Source organism: Oncorhynchus keta, chromosome 15, assembly GCF_023373465.1.
Source record: "Oncorhynchus keta strain PuntledgeMale-10-30-2019 chromosome 15, Oket_V2, whole genome shotgun sequence".
NCBI classification, from domain to species: Eukaryota; Metazoa; Chordata; class Actinopteri; order Salmoniformes; family Salmonidae; genus Oncorhynchus; species Oncorhynchus keta.
Genome location: NC_068435.1, coordinates 6,858,088 through 6,881,819, shown reverse-complemented (window position 1 = coordinate 6,881,819; position 23,732 = coordinate 6,858,088). Strand labels below are relative to the sequence as shown.

Genomic DNA, 23,732 nt, shown 5'->3' with positions numbered 1-23,732 from the left:
ATATCCAACAAGTGTAATTGTTAATTTACCTGCAATCTTCGTTAAGAATGACTGCAAGAGTAGAAAAGATTGACTTCTGACCCTAGCTCAATCATCTAAACTGGGTCAACCATCTCAGTAACGGGTACAAGAAATCAACTACTAACAGATTGGATTAGTTTAGAAAACAATGTTATTTTTCTTTGTGTAGCATAAAATTAATAAACAAATCAATGTACATGCAAAAACACACATATTACTGTGAAACAAACAATTCTGAGAATCTCCCTGCAATATATGATATATGGTTCTATGTAGAACCCTTCTTGCCTTCCAACGAATTATCTAAAAAAATACTTTCTTCAAGAAATAGTTCTAAGAATGTTAAAGGTTCTATGTAGAACCCTTCTTGCCTTCTAACAAATTATCAAAGAACCCTTTCTTCCAGAAATAGTTCTAAGAATGTTAAAGGTTCTATGTAGAACCCTTTGCCTTACAAATAAGCCTTGTCTTCCAAAAAGTGTTCTTCAGATCAAACCAGTTCTTGGTAGAACCCTATCCCTCAGCAAAGAACCCTTTTTTCTTAGAATGTAATTCAGGTAAAGTAGATCTCCGTATGCCAGAGGTATTTTTCACTCTTCTATTTGTGGAAAGAAAACTCTGTAGGTTACTTCAATCGTGAGTAAGACTTGACACCACACACCTGCTTTTACACTGCCCTTGACATTGTAGATAAAGACATGTGGAATCTTTACAGAAACATAATACGCCCTATCATTGGCCATAGCGTGAATGGTCAGACGTCTACACTCTGTATATATACCTGGTGTCAACTCTCCAGTTTGTCGTCTGATTCTTTTTTTTCTATCTCGACCAGGGATAGACATGATGAGGTATCTAGTTCTGTTGGCCCTGCTGGGGCTGAGCCAGGCTTTCAACAACCCCCATGCCAAGCATGGCAGGCAGGCCATCGTCCACCTGTTTGAGTGGAAGTGGAACGACATCGCGGCTGAGTGTGAGAGGTTCCTGGCTCCCAAAGGATACGCTGGAGTTCAGGTATGTACTGTTGGAGAATGGAATAGTTTTTCTTGTTTAGGTCAACTGGTCAAGAAAGACTCCATCCAAAGGGTTTATCCTACTGTACTCACCATGGTTGTTGTTCACCTACCCCAGGGTTTATCCTACTGTACTCACCATGGTTGTTGTTCTCATACCCCAGGGTTTATCCTACTGTACTCACCATGGTTGTTGTTCTCATACCCCAGGGTTTATCCTACTGTACTCACCATGGTTGTTGTTCTCCAGGCCCAGGGTTTATCCTACTGTACTCACCATGGTTGTTGTTCTCCAGGCCCAGGGTTTATCCTACTGTACTCACCATGGTTGTTGTTCTCCAGGCCCAGGGTTTATCCTACTGTACTCACCATGGTTGTTGTTCTCCAGGCCCAGGGTTTATCCTACTGTACTCATCATGGTTGTTGTTCTCCAGGCCCAGGGTTTATCCTACTGTACTCACCATGGTTGTTGTTCTCCAGGCCCAGGGTTTATCCTACTGTACTCACCATGGTTGTTGTTCTCCAGGCCCAGGGTTTATCCTACTGTACTCACCATGGTTGTTGTTCTGCAGGCCCAGGGTTTATCCTACTGTATTCACCATGGTTGTTGTTCTCCAGGCCCAGGGTTTATCCTACAGTACTCACCATGGTTGTTGTTGTCCAGGCCCAGGGTTTATCCTACTGTACTCACCATGGTTGTTGTTCTCCAGGTCCAGGGTTTATCCTACTGTACTCACCATGGTTGTTGTTCTCCAGGCCCAGGGTTTATCCTGCTGTACTCACCATGGTTGTTGTTCTCCAGGCCCAGGGTTTATCCTACTGTACTCACCATGGTTGTTGTTCTCCTACCCCAGGGTTTATCCTACTGTACTCACCATGGTTGTTGTTCTCCAGGCCCAGGGTTTATCCTACTGTACTCACCATGGTTGTTGTTCTCCTACCCCAGGGTTTATCCTACTGTACTCACCATGGTTGTTGTTCTCCTACCCCAGGGTTTATCCTACTGTACTCGCCATGGTTGTTGTTCTCCAGGCCCAGGGTTTATCCTACTGTACTCACCATGGTTGTTGTTCTCCAGGTCCAGGGTTTATCCTACTGTACTCACCATGGTTGTTGTTCTCCAGGTCCAGGGTTTATCCTACTGTACTCACCATGGTTGTTGTTCTCCTACCCCAGGGTTTATCCTGCTGTACTCACCATGGTTGTTGTTCTCCAGGCCCAGGGTTTATCCTACTGTCCTCACCATGGTTGTTGTTCTCCAGGCCCAGGGTTTATCCTACTGTACTCACCATGGTTGTTGTTCTCCTACTCCAGGGTTTATCCTACTGTACTCACCATGGTTGTTGTTCTCCAGGCCCAGGGTTTATCCTACTGTACTCACCATGGTTGTTGTTCTCCTACTCCAGGGTTTATCCTACTGTACTCACCATGGTTGTTGTTCTTACGGCTAATACATTTACATTTAAGTCATTTAGCAGACGCTCTTATCCAGAGCGACTTACAAATTGGTGCATTCACCTTATGACATCCAGTGGAACAGCCACTTTACAATAGTGCATCTAAAACTTTTAGGGGGGTGAGAAGGATTACTTATACTATCCTAGGTAATCCTTAAAGAGGTGGGGTTTCAGGTGTCTCCGGAAGGTGGTGATTGACTCCGCTGTCCTGGCGTCGTGAGGGAGTTTGTTCCACCATTGGGGGCCAGAGCAGCGAACAGTTTTGACTGGGCTGAGCGGGAACTGTACTTCCTCAGTGGTAGGGAGGCGAGCAGGCCAGAGGTGGATGAACGCAGTGCCCTTGTTTGGGTGTAGGGCCTGATCAGAGCCTGGAGGTACTGAGGTGCCGTTCCCCTCACAGCTCCGTAGGCAAGCACCATGGTCTTGTAGCGGATGCGAGCTTCAACTGGAAGCCAGTGGAGAGAGCGGAGGAGCGGGGTGACGTGAGAGAACTTGGGAAGGTTGAACACCAGACGGGCTGCGGCGTTCTGGATGAGTTGTAGGGGTTTAATGGCACAGGCAGGGAGCCCAGCCAACAGTGAGTTGCAGTAATCCAGACGGGAGATGACAAGTGCCTGGATTAGGACCTGCACCGCTTCCTGTGTGAGGCAGGGTCGTACTCTGCGGATGTTGTAGAGCATGAACCTACAGGAACGGGCCACCGCCTTGATGTTAGTTGAGAACGACAGGGTGTTGTCCAGGATCATGCCAAGGTTCTTAGCGCTCTGGGAGGAGGACACAATGGAGTTGTCAACCGTGATGGCGAGATCATGGAACGGGCAGTCCTTCCCCGGGAGGAAGAGCAGCTCCGTCTTGCCGAGGTTCAGCTTGAGGTGGTGATCCGTCATCCACACTGATATGTCTGCCAGACATGCAGAGATGCGATTCGCCACCTGGTCATCAGAAGGGGGAAAGGAGAAGATTAATTGTGTGTTGTCTGCATAGCAATGATAAGAGAGACCATGTGAGGTTATGACAGAGCCAAGTGACTTGGTGTATAGCGAGAATAGGAGAGGGCCTAGAACAGAGCCCTGGGGGACACCAGTGGTGAGAGCGCTTGGTGAGGAGACAGATTCTCGCCACGCCACCTGGTAGGAGCGACCTGTCAGGTAGGACGCAATCCAAGCGTGGGCCGCGCCGGAGATGCCCAACTCGGAGAGGGTGGAGAGGAGGATCTGATGGTTCACAGTATCGAAGGCAGCCGATAGGTCTAGAAGGATGAGAGCAGAGGAGAGAGAGTTAGCTTTAGCAGTGCGGAGCGCCTCCGTGATGCAGAGAAGAGCAGTCTCAGTTGAATGACTAGTCTTGAAACCTGACTGATTTGGATCAAGAAGGTCATTCTGAGAGAGATAGCGGTAGAGCTGGCTGAGGACGGCACGTTCAAGAGTTTTGGAGAGAAAAGAAAGAAGGGATACTGGTCTGTAGTTGTTGACATCGGAGGGATCGAGTGTAGGTTTTTTCAGAAGGGGTGCAACTCTCGCTCTCTTGAAGACGGAAGGGACGTAGCCAGCGGTCAGGGATGAGTTGATGAGCGAGGTGAGGTAAGGGAGAAGGTCTCCGGAAATGATACCTTACATTTACTCTTCCCATATGAGTATTGATCATATGAGTGTTGTATCACTAGCTACATTTCCATCCAATTTGCGACAGATTTTGGTGCGAAATATTCAGAAATCCAACAAAAAAACCAAGATGTGCATTTTCCCACCACAGAAGTATTTCCGTCAAATTGCCTTGTTGCGGATAAAAGTGCGTGACACATAAAAGTAATTTGTACCGAATAAATATATAACATTTAAATGAGTTTCCATCGCATTTTCATGTCTACAGATGGTTTCGTCACAAAGAATGTTGCGTTTTATAGCAAATGTGCCCACTGGTGTTGGCATGTGCTCTCTACCCAACAGATGGCAGATACAGTCTACTGGATGAGATTATTATGGACAAAGGAGTGAGATTATTTTTACATGTCAAACAGGCAGCAAAACATCGATCACCAGAATAAGACACATACTACAGTTGCGATAGTAAAAGATACATATATATACAGAATAATAGATACAAATATATATATAGAGAGAGTAATAGATACAGATATATATATATATATATATGTGTGTGTGTAGAGAGAGAGAGAGTAATAAATACAGAAATATATAGTGCAATAAATACAGATACTGTATATATAGAGTAATAGATACAGATATATAGAGAGTAACAGATACGGAATGCACATCTTCATTTTCATCTATGTATATAGATATATCCAAAAACACATATCGATGTTAAATGTTGTTTTTTTAAAGATTACTGGCTAACCCACTGATTCTACTTCATGGTTGCCCCGCCCTGAGGTGATGTCTGAGTTAGAAATGTACCTATGCTGTTGCCTGATTCTACTTCATGGTTGCCCCGCCCTGAGGTGATGTCTGAGTTAGAAATGTACCTATGCTGTTGCCTGATTCTACTTCATGGTTGCCCCGCCCTGAGGTGATGTCTGAGTTAGAAATGTACCTATGCTGTTGCCTGATTCTACTTCATGGTTGCCCCGCCCTGAGGTGATGTCTGAGTTAGAAATGTACCTATGCTGTTGCCTGATTCTACTTCATGGTTGCCCCGCCCTGAGGTGATGTCTGAGTTAGAAATGTACCTATGCTGTTGCCTCTTCCCCTTAGATCTCTCCTCCTACTGAGAGTATTTTGTTGACCAGCCCTTGGAGACCATGGTGGGAACGGTACCAGCCAATCAGCTACAACCTGTGTTCCAGATCAGGAAATGAGAGCGAGCTCAGAGACATGATTACCAGATGCAACAACGTTGGGGTAAACAACAATAATTTAAAAAACACAGGCGTGATCATGAACATGACAAACTTCATATTGTCTTAGAAGTCCACTGCTAGAGGTTAAGTAGGCTACTTGATCTCCTACTCTGCTCCCACAAACACACAGAAAAAAGTTAAATCACCATCATACTCGTACTACTAACCCAACAGAACCAAGTTTAACTGATGGTCTACCAACTCTTAACCAAAGTGACAGAACCAAGTTTAACTGATGGGCTACCAACTCTTAACCAAACCGACAGAACCAAGTTTAACTGATGGTCTACCAACTCTTAACCAAAGTGACAGAACCAAGTTTAACTGATGGTCTACCAACTCTTAACCAAAGTGACAGAACCAAGTTTAACTGATGGTCTACCAACTCTTAACCAAAGTGACAGAACCAAGTTTAACTGATGGTCTACCAACTCTTAACCAAACCGACAGAACCAAGTTTAACTGATGGTCTACCAACTCTTAACCAAAGTGACAGAACCAAGTTTAACTGATGGTCTACCAACTCTTAACCAAAGTGACAGAACCAAGTTTAACTTATGGTCTACCAACTCTTAACCAAAGTGACAGAACCAAGTTTAACTGATGGTCTACCAACTCTTAACCAAACCGACAGAACCAAGTTTAACTGATGGTCTACCAACTCTTAACCAAAGTGACAGAACCAAGTTTAACTGATGGTCTACCAACTCTTAACCAAAGTGACAGAACCAAGTTTAACTGATGGTCTACCAACTCTTAACCAAAGTGACAGAACCAAGTTTAACTGATGGTCTACCAACTCTTAACCAAACCGACAGAACCAAGTTTAACTGATGGTCTACCAACTCTTAACCAAACCGACAGAACCAAGTTTAACTGATGGTCTACCAACTCTTAACCAAAGTGACAGAACCAAGTTTAACTGATGGTCTACCAACTCTTAACCAAAGTGACAGAACCAAGTTTAACTGATGGTCTACCAACTCTTAACCAAACCGACAGAACCAAGTTTAACTGATGGTCTACCAACTCTTAACCAAACCGACAGAACCAAGTTTAACTGTTGGTCTACCAACTCTTAACCAAACCGACAGAACCAAGTTTAACTGATGGTCTACCAACTCTTAACCAAACCGACAGAACCAAGTTTAACTGATGGTCTACCAACTCTTAACCAAAGTGACAGAACCAAGTTTAACTTATGGTCTACCAACTCTTAACCAAAGTGACAGAACCAAGTTTAACTGATGGTCTACCAACTCTTAACCAAAGTGACAGAACCAAGTTTAACTTATGGTCTACCAACTCTTAACCAAAGTGACAGAACCAAGTTTAACTGATGGTCTACCAACTCTTAACCAAACCGTCAGAACCAAGTTTAACTTATGGTCTACCAACTCTTAACCAAAGTGACAGAACCAAGTTTAACTGTGGGTCTAACAACAAACCAAACCAACAGAACCAAGTTTAACTGTGGGTCTAACAACAAACCAAACCAACAGAACCAAGTTTAACTTGTTGGTCTAACAACAAACCAAACCAACAGAACCAAGTTTAACTTGTTGGTCTAACAACAAACCAAACCAACAGAACCAACAGTTAAAATCCTTCCTCCAGATCTATGTCCTGTTCAGTTTTCTCTGTGACACCAAAACCTCTCTCCTAATATTCCCAGGTTAACATCTACGTTGATGCCGTCATCAACCACATGTGTGGAGCTGGAGGCGGAGAGGGAACCCACTCTACCTGTGGAACCTATTTCAGTGCCAAAAAGATGGACTTCCCTTCCATTCCCTTCAGTCGCTTTGATTTCAACGAAGGCAAGTGCAAATCTGCCAGCGGAGACATCGAGAATTACAATGATATCAACCAGGTATGACTCAGTACACACTAAATTATTATTGATATCAACCAGGTATGACTCAGTAGTACAGTAGTACTAAATTATTATTGATATCAACCAGGTATGACTCAGTAGTACAGTAGTACTAAATTATTATTGCAGATCGTATTTTTATTTTTTTTACAGTTTGTAGCGTGGTTCTGCGTTGTGTACTTTTAACTAGGACGCTGCCACAACTGGAGGTCTGCTAGTTGAATTATTTTATTTATTTGCCCTGCACACGAAGAGACAACACACATTATGTTAACTCTTGGTGCGGTCCTAGCTCTCAGACACCTTGCTAGCTGGAGGTCAGGCAATTTTTACGCAATTTCACGAAATAATGTTTCTCTTTTTGTGGAGATGCTGAATAGTGGTCTTCATTAAGACCACCTAAAGGAGTAGTCTTTAACATTGGGAAACAAAACGTTTTATTCAAGTCTAAATTGATTCAAGTTTGCTGTTTTACTTGTGGGATACAATGCACTCTGTGTTATTGTGATACTTTCACACTGTCACTCTTTCAAGTTCGGTAACGGACAAATGACGGTAATCAGCTTCCGTAAGGTTTTGCTCCATCCCCAGGTACGTGATTGTCGTCTGGTGAGTCTGCTGGATCTCGCCCTGGAGAAGAACTATGTCAGAGAAAAGGTGGCTGACTACATGAACAAGCTGATCGACATGGGAGTGGCTGGGTTCAGAGTGGACGCCAGTAAACACATGTGGCCCGGCGACCTTGCTGTCATCTACGGAAGTCTGCACAACCTCAACACCCGCTGGTTCAACGGGGGATCCAGACCCTTCCTGTTCCAGGAGGTAAATATGTAACTCCTTGTTTTTCTAGTAATATACTTTAAAATATCAATATAATGTATATACTATAAAATATCAATATAATTTATATACTATAAAATATAAATATAATTTATTTACTATAAAATATAAATATAATGTATATACTATAAAATATAAATATAATGTGTATACTATAAAATATAATGTATATACTATAACATATAAATATAATGTATATACTATAAAATATAAATATAATGTATATACTATAAAATATAAATATAATGTATATACTATAAAATATCAATATAATGTATATACTATAAAATATCAATATAATTTATATACTATAAAATATAAATATAATGTATAAACTATAAAATATAAATATTATGTATATACTATAAAATATAAATATTATGTATATACTATAAAATATAAATATTATGTATATACTATAAAATATAAATATAATTTATATACTATAAAATATAAATATAATGTATATACTATAAAATATAAATATAATGTATATACTATAAAATATAAATATAATGTATATACTATAAAATATAAATATAATGTATATATACTATAAAATATAAATATAATTTATATACTATAAAATATAAATATAATTTATATACTATAAAATATAAATATAATGTATATACTATAAAATATAAATATAATGTATATACTATAAAATATAAATATAATTTATATACTATAAAATATCAATATAATTTATATACTATAAAATATAAATATAATGTATATACTATAAAATATAATGTAATGTATATACTATAAAATAGAAATATAATTTATTTACTATAAAATATCAATATAATTTATTTACTATAAAATATAAATATAATTTATATACTATAAAACTATACTACTCACCCCCCCAAACACAATATAATTTATATACTATAAAACTATACTACTCACCCCCCAAACACACAATATAATTAATATACTCTAAAACTATACTACTCACCCCTCCCAACACACAATATAATTTATATACTATAAAACTATACTACTCTCCCCCAACACACAGTATAATATATATACTATAAAACTATACTACTCCCCCAACACACAATATAATATATATACTATAAAACTATACTACTCCCCCAACACACAATATAATTTATATACTATAAGACTATACTACTCACCCCCAACACACAATATAATTTATATACTATAAAACTATACTACTCACCCCCAACACACAATATAATTTATATACTATAAAACTATACTACTCACCCCCAACACACAATATAATTTATATACTATAAAACTATACTACTCTCCCCCAACACACAATATAATATATATACTATAAAACTATACTACTCCCCCAACACACAATATAATTTATATACTATAAAACTATACTACTCACCCCCAACACACAATATAATTTATATACTATAAAACTATACTACTCGCCCCCAAAACACACAATATAATTTATATACTCTAAAACTATACTACTTGCCCCCCAACACACAATATAATTTATATATTATAAACTATACTACTCACCCCCCAACACACAATATAATTTATATACTATAAAACTATACTACCCCCCAACACACAATATAATTTATATACTCTAAAACTATACTACTTGCCCCCAACACACAATATAATATATATACTATAAAACTATACTACTCACCCCCCAACACACAATATAATTTATATACTATAAAACTATACTACTCACCCCCCAACACACAATATAATATATATACTATAAAACTATACTACTCACCCCCCAACACACAATATAATTTATATACTCTAAAACTATACTACTCACCCCCCAACACACAATATAATTTATATATTATAAACTATACTACTCACCCCCAAACACAATATAATTTATATACTATAAAACTATACTACTCACCCCCAACACACAATATAATTTATATACTATAAAACTATACTACTCACCCCCCAACACACAATATAATATATATACTATAAAACTATACTACTCACCCCCCAACACACAATATAATTTATATACTATAAAACTATACTACTCACCCCCCAACACACAATATAATATATATACTCTAAAACTATACTACTCACCCCCCAACACACAATATAATTTATATACTATAAAACTATACTACTCACCCCCCCCAACACACAATATAATTTATATACTATAAAACTATACTACTCCCCCAACACACAATATAATTGATATACTCTAAAACTATACTACTCCCCCAAACACAATATAATTTATATACTATAAAACTATACTACTCCCCCCAACACACAATATAATTTATATACTATAAAACTATACTACTCACCCCCAACACACAATATATTATATATACTATAAAACTATACTACTCACCCCCAAAACACAATATAATTTATATACTATAAAACTATACTACTCACCCCCCAACACACAATATATTATATATACTATAAAACTATACTACTCACCCCCCAACACACAATATAATTTATATACTATAAAACTATACTACCCCCCAACACACAATATAATTTATATACTCTAAAACTATACTACTCCCCCAAACACAATATAATTTATATACTATAAAACTATACTACTCCCCCAAACACAATATAATTTATATACTATAAAACTATACTACTCACACTTCAACACACAATATAATTTATATACTATAAAACTATACTACTCTCCCCCAACACACAATATAATATATATATACTATAAAACTATACTACTCACCCCCAACACACAATATAATTTATATACTATAAAACTATACTACTCACCCCCCAACACACAATATAATATATATACTCTAAAACTATACTACTCACCCCCAACACACAATATAATTTATATACTATAAAACTATACTACTCACCCCCCAACACACAATATAATTTATATACTCTAAAACTATACTACCCCCCCCCCAAAACACACAATATAATTTATATACTCTAAAACTATACTACTCCCCCCAAACACAATATAATTTATATACTATAAAACTATACTACTCACCCCCCAACACACAATATAATTTATATACTATAAAACTATACTACTCACCCCCCAACACAATATAATTTACATACTATTAAACTATACTACTCACCCCCAACACACAATATAATTTATATACTATAAAACTATACTACTCTCCCCAACACACAATATAATATATATACTATAAAACTATACTACTCACCCCCAACACACAATATAATTTATATACTATAAAACTATACTACTCACCCCCAACACACAATATAATATATATACTATAAAACTATACTACTCACCCCCCAACACACAATATAATTTATATACTATAAAACTATACTACTCACCCCCCAACACACAATATAATTTATACACTATAAAACTATACTACTCCCCCAACACACAATATAATTTATATACTCTAAAACTATACTACTCCCCCAAACACAATATAATTTATATACTATAAAACTATACTACTCACCCCCCAACACACAATATAATTTATATACTATAAAACTATACTACTCACACTCCCCAACACACAATATATTATATATACTATAAAACTATACTACTCGCCCCCCAAAACACAATATAATTTATATACTATAAAACTATACTACTCACCCCCCAACACACAATATATTATATATACTATAAAACTATACTACTCACCCCCAACACACAATATAATTTATATACTATAAAACTATACTACTCCCCCAACACACAATATAATTTATATACTCTAAAACTATACTACTCCCCCAAACACAATATAATTTATATACTATAAAACTATACTACTCCCCCAACACACAATATAATTTATATACTATAAAACTATACTACTCACACCCCCAACACACAATATAATTTATATACTATAAAACTATACTACTCTCCCCCAACACACAATATAATATATATACTATAAAACTATACTACTCACCCCCCAACACACAATATAATTTATATACTATAAAACTATACTACTCACCCCCAACACACAATATAATATATATACTATAAAACTATACTACTCACCCCCAACACACAATATAATTTATATACTATAAAACTATACTACTCACCCCCAACACACAATATAATTTATATACTATAAAACTATACTACTCCCCCAACACACAATATAATTTATATACTTAAAACTATACTACTCCCCCAAACACAATATAATTTATATACTATAAAACTATACTACTCACCCCCAACACACAATATAATTTATATACTATAAAACTATACTACTCACCCCCAACACACAATATATTATATATACTATAAAACTATACTACTCACCCCCCAAAACACAATATAATTTATATACTATAAAACTATACTACTCACCCCCAACACACAATATATTATATATACTATAAAACTATACTACTCACCCCCAACACACAATATAATTTATATACTATAAAACTATACTACTCCCCCAACACACAATATAATTTATATACTCTAAAACTATACTACCCCCCAAACACAATATAATTTTTATACTATAAAACTATACTACTCCCCCAACACACAATATAATTTATATACTATAAAACTATACTACTCCCCCAACACACAATATAATTTATATACTATAAAACTATACTACTCACCCCCAACACACAATATATTATATATACTATAAAACTATACTACTCACCCCCCAAAACACAATATAATTTATATACTATAAAACTATACTACTCACCCCCCCCAACACACAGTATAATTGCTTTGAGCATCGGAAGAACGTCTATATAGGACTGAATCCAATCAGTTTGTGTTCCATGACATGTAGACGTACCATCTACCATCCTCTTCCTCAGTCTTGGCATCTCCATTTGTAAATGTATATCTTCATCAGTGCTAAATGTTTTCTTTACTGCTTCCGTTTAGGTTATCGACATGGGTGGCGAGGCCATCCAGACCTCAGAGTACTTCCCCTTAGGCAGAGTCACGGAGTTCAAATATGGAGCCAAAATCGGAAACGTCTTCCGCAAGTGGAACGGCGAAAAGCTGTCTTACACCAAGTAAGATATGATTACATGAGTTAACATTGTACGTTTTCATTGTAGTAATTCAGAAGATTCTCTTATTAAAAAAAAACTAACTAATTAAAGATGGACTCCGGCTATTTCTGAACTTTTTTCTGTTGATAAACAGCATAAATGCAGTGATGTCCACGCACTTAAGAAAATAAATCTACTTAAAGACGTCGTCCATTCAGAGTTGGTCTGATGGTCTGACGTGATGTCATCGGCCTCCCCCCTTTGCTTGAGGAACAATACAAGAGCAATAGATAGCTAAAGAGGAAAGCCCCCCCCCCCCATTCACTTGTGCCATGTCATGAGGATACCTGGGCCACCTATTGACATGTGCTTTTTTCAGTAAATCTGGTGTCAAATGAGGTGGAATGGCACTTTAAATTATTTCCTCATAAGTTACACACTCATTTAAATACATTGTTAAATACAAACTCATAATATAACTTTTATAATTATTATATACATATTTTATATATATATATATATTATTACTTATCACATTGTGTTTGTGAATATTTCAAAGATACAGTCGATGTATTTTGTAAGTAGCCAAAGTGTGTGAATTTGTCAACTTTGTAATTTTCCTAAATCATTTCGATGTGTGTATTCCAGGAACTGGGGTGAGGGCTGGGGCTTCATGCCCGACAGCAATGCTCTTGTGTTTATTGATAACCATGACAACCAGAGAGGTCATGGAGGAGGTGGAAACGCCATACTCACCTTCTGGGACGCCAGGTACCCTCTCACTACACCTCTCTCTTACATACAAATCTTTCGCTACGCAACTTTGCCAATATCCATTTTAACAACATACAGTACTTCCTTCCTTTTATACTTCTTCCACTACTGTAAACATATTTTATGAGAGCTGAAGGAAGTACACAATTTATCTTCAGGAAAATATATATATTTCATACCGATCCCCCCCCCCGATGACATCAATGCATGATTAACAGAAAAAATAACAATTATGAAAACAACCATTATTTGAGGATTCATCGATTGTTGACTCACCTGCAGGATTTACAAGATGGCCGTGGCCTACATGCTTGCCCATCCCTACGGAGTGGCCCGTGTGATGTCCTCCTTCCGCTGGAACCGCGCTGATGACTGGCAGGGCCCTCCCAGCCACGAAGATGGATCCACCAAGGATGTCCATGTAAACGCCGACGACACCTGTGGAGACGGATGGGTGTGTGAGCACAGGTGGCGCCAGATTACGTAAGTCCTACAGCGAACAGAGGCAGGTATTGATGTACATCACAGGATGTTTGTGGCACATTGGGGAGGCGGTTAGCCTAGTGGTTAGAGCATTGGACTATTTAACCAAAAGGAAGTTCCAGTTCAAATCCCTGAGCTGACAAGGTAAAAAAAAAATATGTCGATCTGCCCCTGAAAAAGGCAGTTAACCCACTGTTGCTAGGCTGTCATTGAAAATAAGAATTTGTTCTTAACTAACTTGCCTAGTTAAAAAAAACATTCATTTAGGCAGAATTGGGCTGACTGTGTAATTGGGAAAGCATTCAGACCCCTTCACTTTTTTTCCACATTTTGTTACTTTATAGCATTATTCTAAAATGTATATATATATAAATATATATATCTCATCAATCTACACATAGTACCCCACGATGACAAAGTGAAAACAGGTTTTTAGAAACAAAATCAGAAACACCTTATTTACATAAGTATTCAGACCCTTTACTATGAGACTCGAAATTGATCTCAGGTGCATCCTGTTTCCATTGATACTCCTTGAGATGTTTCTACAACATGATTGGAGTCCACCTGTGTGTAAATTCAATTGATTGGACATGATTTGGAAAGGCACACACCTGTCTATATAAGGTCCCACAGTTGACAAAAAAAATGTCAGAGCAAAAACCAAGTCATGAGGTCAAAGGAATGGTCTGTAGAGCTCCGAGACAGGATTGTGTTGATCCGGGGAAGGGTACCAAACAATTTCTGCAATATTGAAGGTTCCCAAGTACACAGTGGCCTCCATCATTCTTAAACGGAAGACGTTTGCAACTATCAAGACTCTTCCGAGAGCTGCCCGGCCAAACTTAGCAATCGGGGGAGAAGGAACTTGATGGTCACTCTGACAGAGCTCCAGAGTTCCTCTGTGGAGATAGGAGAACTTGATGGTCACTCTGACAGAGCTCCAGAGTTCCTCTGTGGAGATAGGAGAACTTGATGGTCACTCTGACAGAGCTCCAGAGTTCCTCTGTGGAGATAGGAGAACTTGATGGTCACTCTGACAGAGCTCCAGAGTTCCTCTGTGGAGATAGGAGAACTTGATGGTCACTCTGACAGAGCTCCAGAGTTCCTCTGTGGAGATAGGAGAACTTGATGGTCACTCTGACAGAGCTCCAGAGTTCCTCTGTGGAGATAGGAGAACTTGATGGTCACTCTGACAGAGCTCCAGAGTTCCTCTGTGGAGATAGGAGAACTTGATGGTCACTCTGACAGAGCTCCAGAGTTCCTCTGTGGAGATAGGAGAACTTGAAAATAGTTGCGCAGTGACGCTCCCGTCCAACCTGACAGAACTTGAGAGGATCTGCCGAGAAGAATGGTAGAAACTCCCCAATTACAAGCGTGCCAAGCTTGTAGCGTCATACCCAAGAAGACTCGAGGCTGTAATCACTGCCAAGGTGTTTCAACAAACTACTGTGTAAATACCTATGTAGATGTAGAATTTCAATTTTACAAACTGACTTGTTGGAAAGGTGGCATATTATGACAGCGCCACGTTGATAGACACTTAGCTCTTCAGTGTTCTGCTGCCAATGTTTGTCTATGGAGAATGCATGACCGTGTGCTCGATTTAATACGCCTGTCAGTAACGGGTGGGGCTGAAATAGCCGAAGCCACTAATTTAAAGGGGTGTCCACATACCTTTGACCATGTAATGTATCACAGACACATTTAAATCAACACATCTTATTCACCGTTCGTTCCACTGACCGTAGCTACTAGGAACAGTTTTGGTTGTTGTAACCATGGTAAAAGATTACCTCTTTGTCTTCTGTCTGTGTAGGAACATGGCTACCTTCCGTAACGTGGTGAACGGACAGCCCCATTCCAACTGGTGGGATAATGGAGACAACCAGGTGGCCTTTGGACGCGGTAACCGTGGCTTCATTGTCTTCAACAACGACGACTGGTAATATACCTTATATCCTTATGTACATGTTCCTTATCCCCTTACACTGTGTATAAGACAGTAGTTTTGGAATTGTTAGTTAGATTACTTGTTGGTTATCACTGCATTGTCGGAACTCGAAGCACAAGCATTTCGCTACAATCGCATTAACATCTGCTAACCATGTGTATGTGACAAATAAAATTAGATTCGATTCGATTTGATTTGATTTGATTTGATATACTGTAACAGCTTGGTTAATAATGTCTATACTGTAACACCTTGGTTAATAATGTCTATACTGTAACACCTTGGTTAATAATGTCTATACTGTAACACCTTGGTTAATAATGTCTATACTGTAACACCTTGGTTAATAATGTCTATACTGTAACACCTTGGTTAATAATGTCTATACTGTAACACCTTGGTTAATAATGTCTATACTGTAACACCTTGGTTAATAATGTCTATACTGTAACACCTTGGTTAATAATGTCTATACTGTAACACCTTGGTTAATAATGTCTATACTGTAACACCTTGGTTAATAATGTATATACTGTAACACCTTGGTTAATAATGTCTATACTGTAACAGCTTGGTTAATAATGTCTATACTGTAACACCTTGGTTAATAATGTATATACTGTAACACCTTGGTTAATAATGTCTATACTGTAACACCTTGGTTAATAATGTCTATACTGTAACACCTTGGTTAATTTGTTGGCTGACTGGTTGGTAAGTTTGTTGGTGGGTGGGTGGGTTTGGTTGATTGGCAGAGGGATCAATCAATTGACTGACTGACTGATTAGTTGACTGGTTGGTTGATTGATTGACTGAGTGGTTAATTGATTGAATTCAGATCAACTTCACTCTTAGCTCTCTACTTCCTGTGTTTCAACCAATCAGGCACCTGGATGTGACTCTGAACACTGGCATGCCTGGCGGCGCCTACTGTGATGTCATTTCTGGCCAGAGGGACGGAGAGCGCTGCACGGGGAAGAGCATCAACGTCGGGGACGATGGTCGCGCCCACTTCAAGATCAGCAACACCGACGAGGACCCCATGGTGGCGATCCATGCCGACTCCAAGCTGTAAAAAAACAAAACACTATAAACATAAATAAACAATAAAATCTACTGCAAACTGAACTTCTGTGGTGGTTTGGTTTTGTTTTTGCTGTTATGTGAAGGCTTGGTCAATGCTGAATCTATCTCAGCAGATGTCCTTTAACCAGAAGGGGACTAGGGTTCCAATTTTGGAACACCCCCCCCACGTTCGGCTGGAAGGTGGCGCATGGAACGCAAAAATATTCCTAAAAATATTTAACCTCCACACATTAACAAGTCCAATGGCTCAAATGAAAGATAAACAACTTGTTTTCTCCTGAGATTCTCCTGAGATTCTACTGAGATTTTAATGAGATTCTACTGAGATTCCACTGAGATTCCACTGAGATTCTCCGGAGATTCTACTGAGATTCTCCTGAGATTCTACTGAGATTCTCCTGAGATTCTCCTGAGATTCCACTGAGATTCCACTGAGATTCCACTGAGATTCTACTGAGATTCTCCTGAGATTCTACTGAGATTTTAATGAGATTCTACTGAGATTCCACTGAGATTCCACTGAGATTCTCCGGAGATTCTACTGAGATTCTCCTGAGATTCTACTGAGATTCTCCTGAGATTCTCCTGAGATTCCACTGAGATTCCACTGAGATTCCACTGAGATTCTACTGAGATTCTCCTGAGATTCTACTGAGATTCCACTGAGATTCTACTGAGATTCTACTGAGATTCTACTGAGATTCAACTGAGATTCTACTGAGATTCTCCTGAGATTCTACTGAGATTCTCCTGAGATTCTACTGAGATTCTCCTGAGATTCTACTGAGATTCTACTGAGATTCCACTGAGATTCTACTGAGATTCTACTGAGATTCTCCGGAGATTCTACTGAGATTCTCCTGAGATTCTCCTGAGATTCTCCTGAGATTCCACTGAGATTCCACTGAGATTCTACTGAGATTCTCCTGAGATTCTACTGAGATTCCACTGAGATTCTACTGAGATTCTCCTGAGATTCTACTGAGATTCCACTGAGATTCTACTGAGATTTTCCTGAGATTCTACTGAGATTCTCCTGAGATTCTACTGAGATTCTCCTAAGATTCTACTGAGATTCTCCTGAGATTCTCCTGAGATTCCACTGAGATTCCACTGAGATTCTCCTGAGATTCTACTGAGATTCCAGTGAGATTCTACTGGGATTCTACTGAGATTCTACTGAGATTCCACTGAGATTCTACTGAGATTCTCCTGAGATTCTACTGAGATTCTCCTGAGATTCTACTGAGATTCTCCTGAGATTCTACTGAGATTCTACTGAGATTCCACTGAGATTCCACTGAGATTCTCCGGAGATTCTACTGAGATTCTGAGATTCTCCTGAGATTCTCCTGAGATTCCACTGAGATTCCACTGAGATTCCACTGAGATTCTACAGAGACTCTCATGAGATTCTACTGAGATTTTAATGAGATCCTACTGAGATTCCACTGAGATTCCACTGAGATTCTCCGGAGATTCTACTGAGATTCTACTGAGATTCTCCTGAGATTCTACTGAGATTCTCCTGAGATTCTCCTGAGATTCCACTGAGATTCCACTGAGATTCCACTGAGATTCTACTGAGATTCTCCTGAGATTCTACTGAGATTCCACTGAGATTCTACTGAGATTCTACTGAGATTCTACTGAGATTCCACTGAGATTCTACTGAGATTCTCCTGAGATTCTACTGAGATTCTCCTGAGATTCTACTGAGATTCTACTGAGATTCCACTGAGATTCTCCTGAGATTCTCCTGAGATTCCACTGAGATTCCACTGAGATTCCACTGAGATTCTCCGGAAATTCTACTGAGATTCTCCGGAGATTCTCCGGAGATTCTCCTGAGATTCTCCTGAGATTCTCCTGAGATTCCACTGAGATTCCACTGAGATTCTACTGAGATTCTCCTGAGATTCTACTGAGATTCCACTGAGATTCTACTGAGATTCTACTGAGATTCCACTGAGATTCTACTGAGATTCTCCTGAGATTCTACTGAGATTCTCCTGAGATTCTACTGAGATTCTCCTGAGATTCTACTGAGATTCTACTGAGATTCCACTGAGATTCTCCGGAGATTCTACTGAGATTCTCCTGAGATTCTCCTGAGATTCTCCTGAGATTCTCCTGAGATTCCACTGAGATTCCACTGAGATTCTACTGAGATTCTCCTGAGATTCTACTGAGATTCCACTGAGATTCTACTGAGATTCTACTGAGATTCTACTGAGATTCCACTGAGATTCTACTGAGATTCTCCTGAGATTCTACTGAGATTCTCCTGAGATTCTACTGAGATTCTCCTGAGATTCTACTGAGATTCTCCTAAGATTCTACTGAGATTCTCCTGAGATTCTCCTGAGATTCCACTGAGATTCCACTGAGATTCTCCTGAGATTCTACTGAGATTCCACTGAGATTCTACTGGGATTCTACTGAGATTCTACTGAGATTCCACTGAGATTCTACTGAGATTCTCCTGAGATTCTACTGAGATTCTCCTGAGATTCTACTGAGATTCTCCTGAGATTCTACTGAGATTCTACTGAGATTCCACTGAGATTCCAATGAGATTCTCCGGAGATTCTACTGAGATTCTGAGATTCTCCTGAGATTCTCCTGAGATTCCACTGAGATTCCACTGAGATTCCACTGAGATTCTACAGAGATTCTACTGTGATTCCACTGAGATTCTACTGAGATTCTCCTGAGATTCTCCTGAGATTCCACTGAGATTCCACTGAGATTCCACTGAGATTCTACTGAGATTCTCCTGAGATTCTACTGAGATTCTACTGAGATTCCACTGAGATTCTACTGAGATTCTACTGAGATTCCACTGAGATTCCACTGAGATTCTACTGAGATTCTCCTGAGATTCGACTGAGATTCTCCTGAGATTCTACTGAGATTCTACTGAGATTCCACTGAGATTCCACTGAGATTCTCCGGAGATTCTACTGAGATTCTACTGAGATTCTCCTGAGATTCTCCTGAGATTCCACTGAGATTCCACTGAGATTCCACTGAGATTCTACTGAGATTCTCCTGAGATTCTACTGAGATTCCACTGAGATTCTACTGAGATTCTACTGAGATTCTACTGAGATTCCACTGAGATTCTACTGAGATTCTCCTGAGATTCTCCTGAGATTCTACTGAGATTCTTCTGAGATTCTCCTGAGATTCTCCTGAGATTCTCCTGAGATTCTCCTGAGATTCCACTGAGATTCCACTGAGATTCCACTGAGATTCCACTGAGATTCTACTGAGATTCTACTGAGATTCTACTGAGATTCCACTGAGATTCTACTGAGATTCTCCTGAGATTCTACTGAGATTCTCGTGAGATTCTACTGAGATTTTACTGAGATTTTACTGAGATTCAACTGAGATTCCACTGAGATTCCACTGAGATTATCCTGAGATTCTACTGAGATTCTCCTGAGATTCTACTGAGATTCTCCTGAGATTCTACTGAGATTCTACTGAGATTTCACTGAGATTCCACTGAGATTCCCCTGAGATTCTACTGAGATTCCACTGAGATTCTCTTGAGATTCTACTGAGATTCCACTGAGATTCCACTGAGATTCCACTGAGATTCTACTGAGATTCTACTGAGATTCTACTGAGATTCCACTGAGATTCCACTGAGATTCCTCTGAGATTCTACTGAGATTCTAATGAGATTCTACTGAGATTCCACTGAGATTCCACTGAGATTCCACTGAGATTCTACTGTGATTCCACTGAGATTCTACTGAGATTCTCCTGAGATTCTACTGAGATTCTCATGAGATTCTACTGAGATTCCACTGAGATTCTACTGAGATTCTACTGAGATTCTACTGAGATTCAACTGAGATTCAACTGAGATTCTCCTGAGATTCTACTGAGATTCTACTGAGATTCTACTGAGATTCTCCTGAGATTCTACTGAGATTCTACTGAGATTCCACTGAGATTCTACTGAGATTCTACTGAGATTCTCCGGAGATTCTACTGAGATTCTACTGAGATTCTCCTGAGATTCTCCTGAGATTCTCCTGAGATTCCACTGAGATTCCACTGAGATTCTACTGAGATTCTCCTGAGATTCTACTGAGATTCCACTGAGATTCTACTGAGATTCTCCTGAGATTCTACTGAGATTCCACTGAGATTCTACTGAGATTTTCCTGAGATTCTACTGAGATTCTCCTGAGATTCTACTGAGATTCTCCTAAGATTCTACTGAGATTCTCCTGAGATTCTCCTGAGATTCCACTGAGATTCCACTGAGATTCTCCTGAGATTCTACTGAGATTCCAGTGAGATTCTACTGGGATTCTACTGAGATTCTACTGAGATTCCACTGAGATTCTACTGAGATTCTCCTGAGATTCTACTGAGATTCTCCTGAGATTCTACTGAGATTCTCCTGAGATTCTACTGAGATTCTACTGAGATTCCACTGAGATTCCACTGAGATTCTCCGGAGATTCTACTGAGATTCTGAGATTCTCCTGAGATTCTCCTGAGATTCCACTGAGATTCCACTGAGATTCCACTGAGATTCTACAGAGACTCTCATGAGATTCTACTGAGATTTTAATGAGATCCTACTGAGATTCCACTGAGATTCCACTGAGATTCTCCGGAGATTCTACTGAGATTCTACTGAGATTCTCCTGAGATTCTACTGAGATTCTCCTGAGATTCTCCTGAGATTCTCCTGAGATTCCACTGAGATTCCACTGAGATTCTACTGAGATTCTCCTGAGATTCTACTGAGATTCCACTGAGATTCTACTGAGATTCTACTGAGATTCTACTGAGATTCCACTGAGATTCTACTGAGATTCTCCTGAGATTCTACTGAGATTCTCCTGAGATTCTACTGAGATTCTACTGAGATTCCACTGAGATTCTCCTGAGATTCTCCTGAGATTCCACTGAGATTCCACTGAGATTCCACTGAGATTCCACTGAGATTCTCCGGAGATTCTACTGAGATTCTCCTGAGATTCTCCTGAGATTCTCCTGAGATTCCACTGAGATTCCACTGAGATTCTACTGAGATTCTCCTGAGATTCTACTGAGATTCCACTGAGATTCTACTGAGATTCTACTGAGATTCCACTGAGATTCTACTGAGATTCTCCTGAGATTCTACTGAGATTCTCCTGAGATTCTACTGAGATTCTCCTGAGATTCTACTGAGATTCTACTGAGATTCCACTGAGATTCTCCGGAGATTCTCCTGAGATTCTCCTGAGATTCTCCTGAGATTCTCCTGAGATTCTCCTGAGATTCCACTGAGATTCCACTGAGATTCTACTGAGATTCTCCTGAGATTCTACTGAGATTCCACTGAGATTCTACTGAGATTCTACTGAGATTCTACTGAGATTCCACTGAGATTCTACTGAGATTCTCCTGAGATTCTACTGAGATTCTCCTGAGATTCTACTGAGATTCTCCTGAGATTCTACTGAGATTCTCCTAAGATTCTACTGAGATTCTCCTGAGATTCTCCTGAGATTCCACTGAGATTCCACTGAGATTCTCCTGAGATTCTACTGAGATTCCACTGAGATTCTACTGGGATTCTACTGAGATTCTACTGAGATTCCACTGAGATTCTACTGAGATTCTCCTGAGATTCTACTGAGATTCTCCTGAGATTCTACTGAGATTCTACTGAGATTCTACTGAGATTCCACTGAGATTCCAATGAGATTCTCCGGAGATTCTACTGAGATTCTGAGATTCTCCTGAGATTCTCCTGAGATTCCACTGAGATTCCACTGAGATTCCACTGAGATTCTACAGAGATTCTCATGAGATTCTACTGAGATTTTAATGAGATCCTACTGAGATTCCACTGAGATTCCACTGAGATTCTCCGGAGATTCTACTGAGATTCTCCGGAGATTCTACTGAGATTCTCCTGAGATTCTACTGAGATTCCACTGAGATTCTACTGAGATTCTCCTGAGATTCTACTGAGATTCTCCTGAGATTCTACTGAGATTCTACTGAGATTCCACTGAGATTCTCCTGAGATTCTCCTGAGATTCCACTGAGATTCCACTGAGATTCCACTGAGATTCCACTGAGATTCTACTGAGATTCTCCTGAGATTCTACTGAGATTCTACTGAGATTCCACTGAGATTCTACTGAGATTCTACTGAGATTCCACTGAGATTCCACTGAGATTCTCCTGAGATTCTACTGAGATTCTACTGAGATTCTACTGAGATTCTACTGAGATTCTACTGAGATTCCACTGAGATTCTACTGAGATTCTACTGAGA

At 39.0% G+C, this 23,732-nt stretch overlaps 2 protein-coding genes across 2 annotated transcripts; both read left to right on the top strand.

Annotated features, from left to right (window-relative positions):
• Positions 1-814: 814 nt before the first annotated feature.
• LOC118380363 (alpha-amylase-like) lies at positions 815-17,464 on the top strand. Its single transcript, XM_052463128.1, has 9 exons — positions 815-1,035; positions 5,206-5,352; positions 7,027-7,224; positions 7,819-8,049; positions 13,013-13,146; positions 13,774-13,896; positions 14,182-14,382; positions 16,202-16,327; positions 17,222-17,464. The coding sequence occupies exons 1-9, from the start codon at positions 865-867 to the stop codon at positions 17,409-17,411; spliced, it is 1,521 nt and encodes a 506-aa protein (XP_052319088.1). The 5' UTR covers positions 815-864; the 3' UTR covers positions 17,412-17,464.
• On the top strand, positions 1,045-2,588 carry LOC127907547 (uncharacterized). Its single transcript, XM_052463129.1, has 2 exons — positions 1,045-2,112; positions 2,159-2,588. The coding sequence occupies exons 1-2, from the start codon at positions 1,221-1,223 to the stop codon at positions 2,557-2,559; spliced, it is 1,293 nt and encodes a 430-aa protein (XP_052319089.1). The 5' UTR covers positions 1,045-1,220; the 3' UTR covers positions 2,560-2,588.
• Positions 17,465-23,732: the final 6,268 nt, after the last annotated feature.

What these genes read in the sequence shown, in the direction of transcription:
- LOC127907547 (XM_052463129.1), top strand. Translation starts at nt 1,221, where the DNA reads ATGGTTGTTGTTCTCATACCCCAGGGTTTATCCTACTGTACTCACCAT. An exon ending in CCATGGTTGTTGTTCTCCAG is followed by an intron (nt 2,113 to 2,158) that starts GTCCAGGGTTTA and finishes GTTGTTCTCCAG; the next exon opens with GTCCAGGGTTTATCCTACTG.
- LOC118380363 (XM_052463128.1), top strand. Translation starts at nt 865, where the DNA reads ATGATGAGGTATCTAGTTCTGTTGGCCCTGCTGGGGCTGAGCCAGGCT. An exon ending in CTCACCTTCTGGGACGCCAG is followed by an intron (nt 13,897 to 14,181) that starts GTACCCTCTCAC and finishes ACTCACCTGCAG; the next exon opens with GATTTACAAGATGGCCGTGG. An exon ending in GTCTTCAACAACGACGACTG is followed by an intron (nt 16,328 to 17,221) that starts GTAATATACCTT and finishes TCAACCAATCAG; the next exon opens with GCACCTGGATGTGACTCTGA.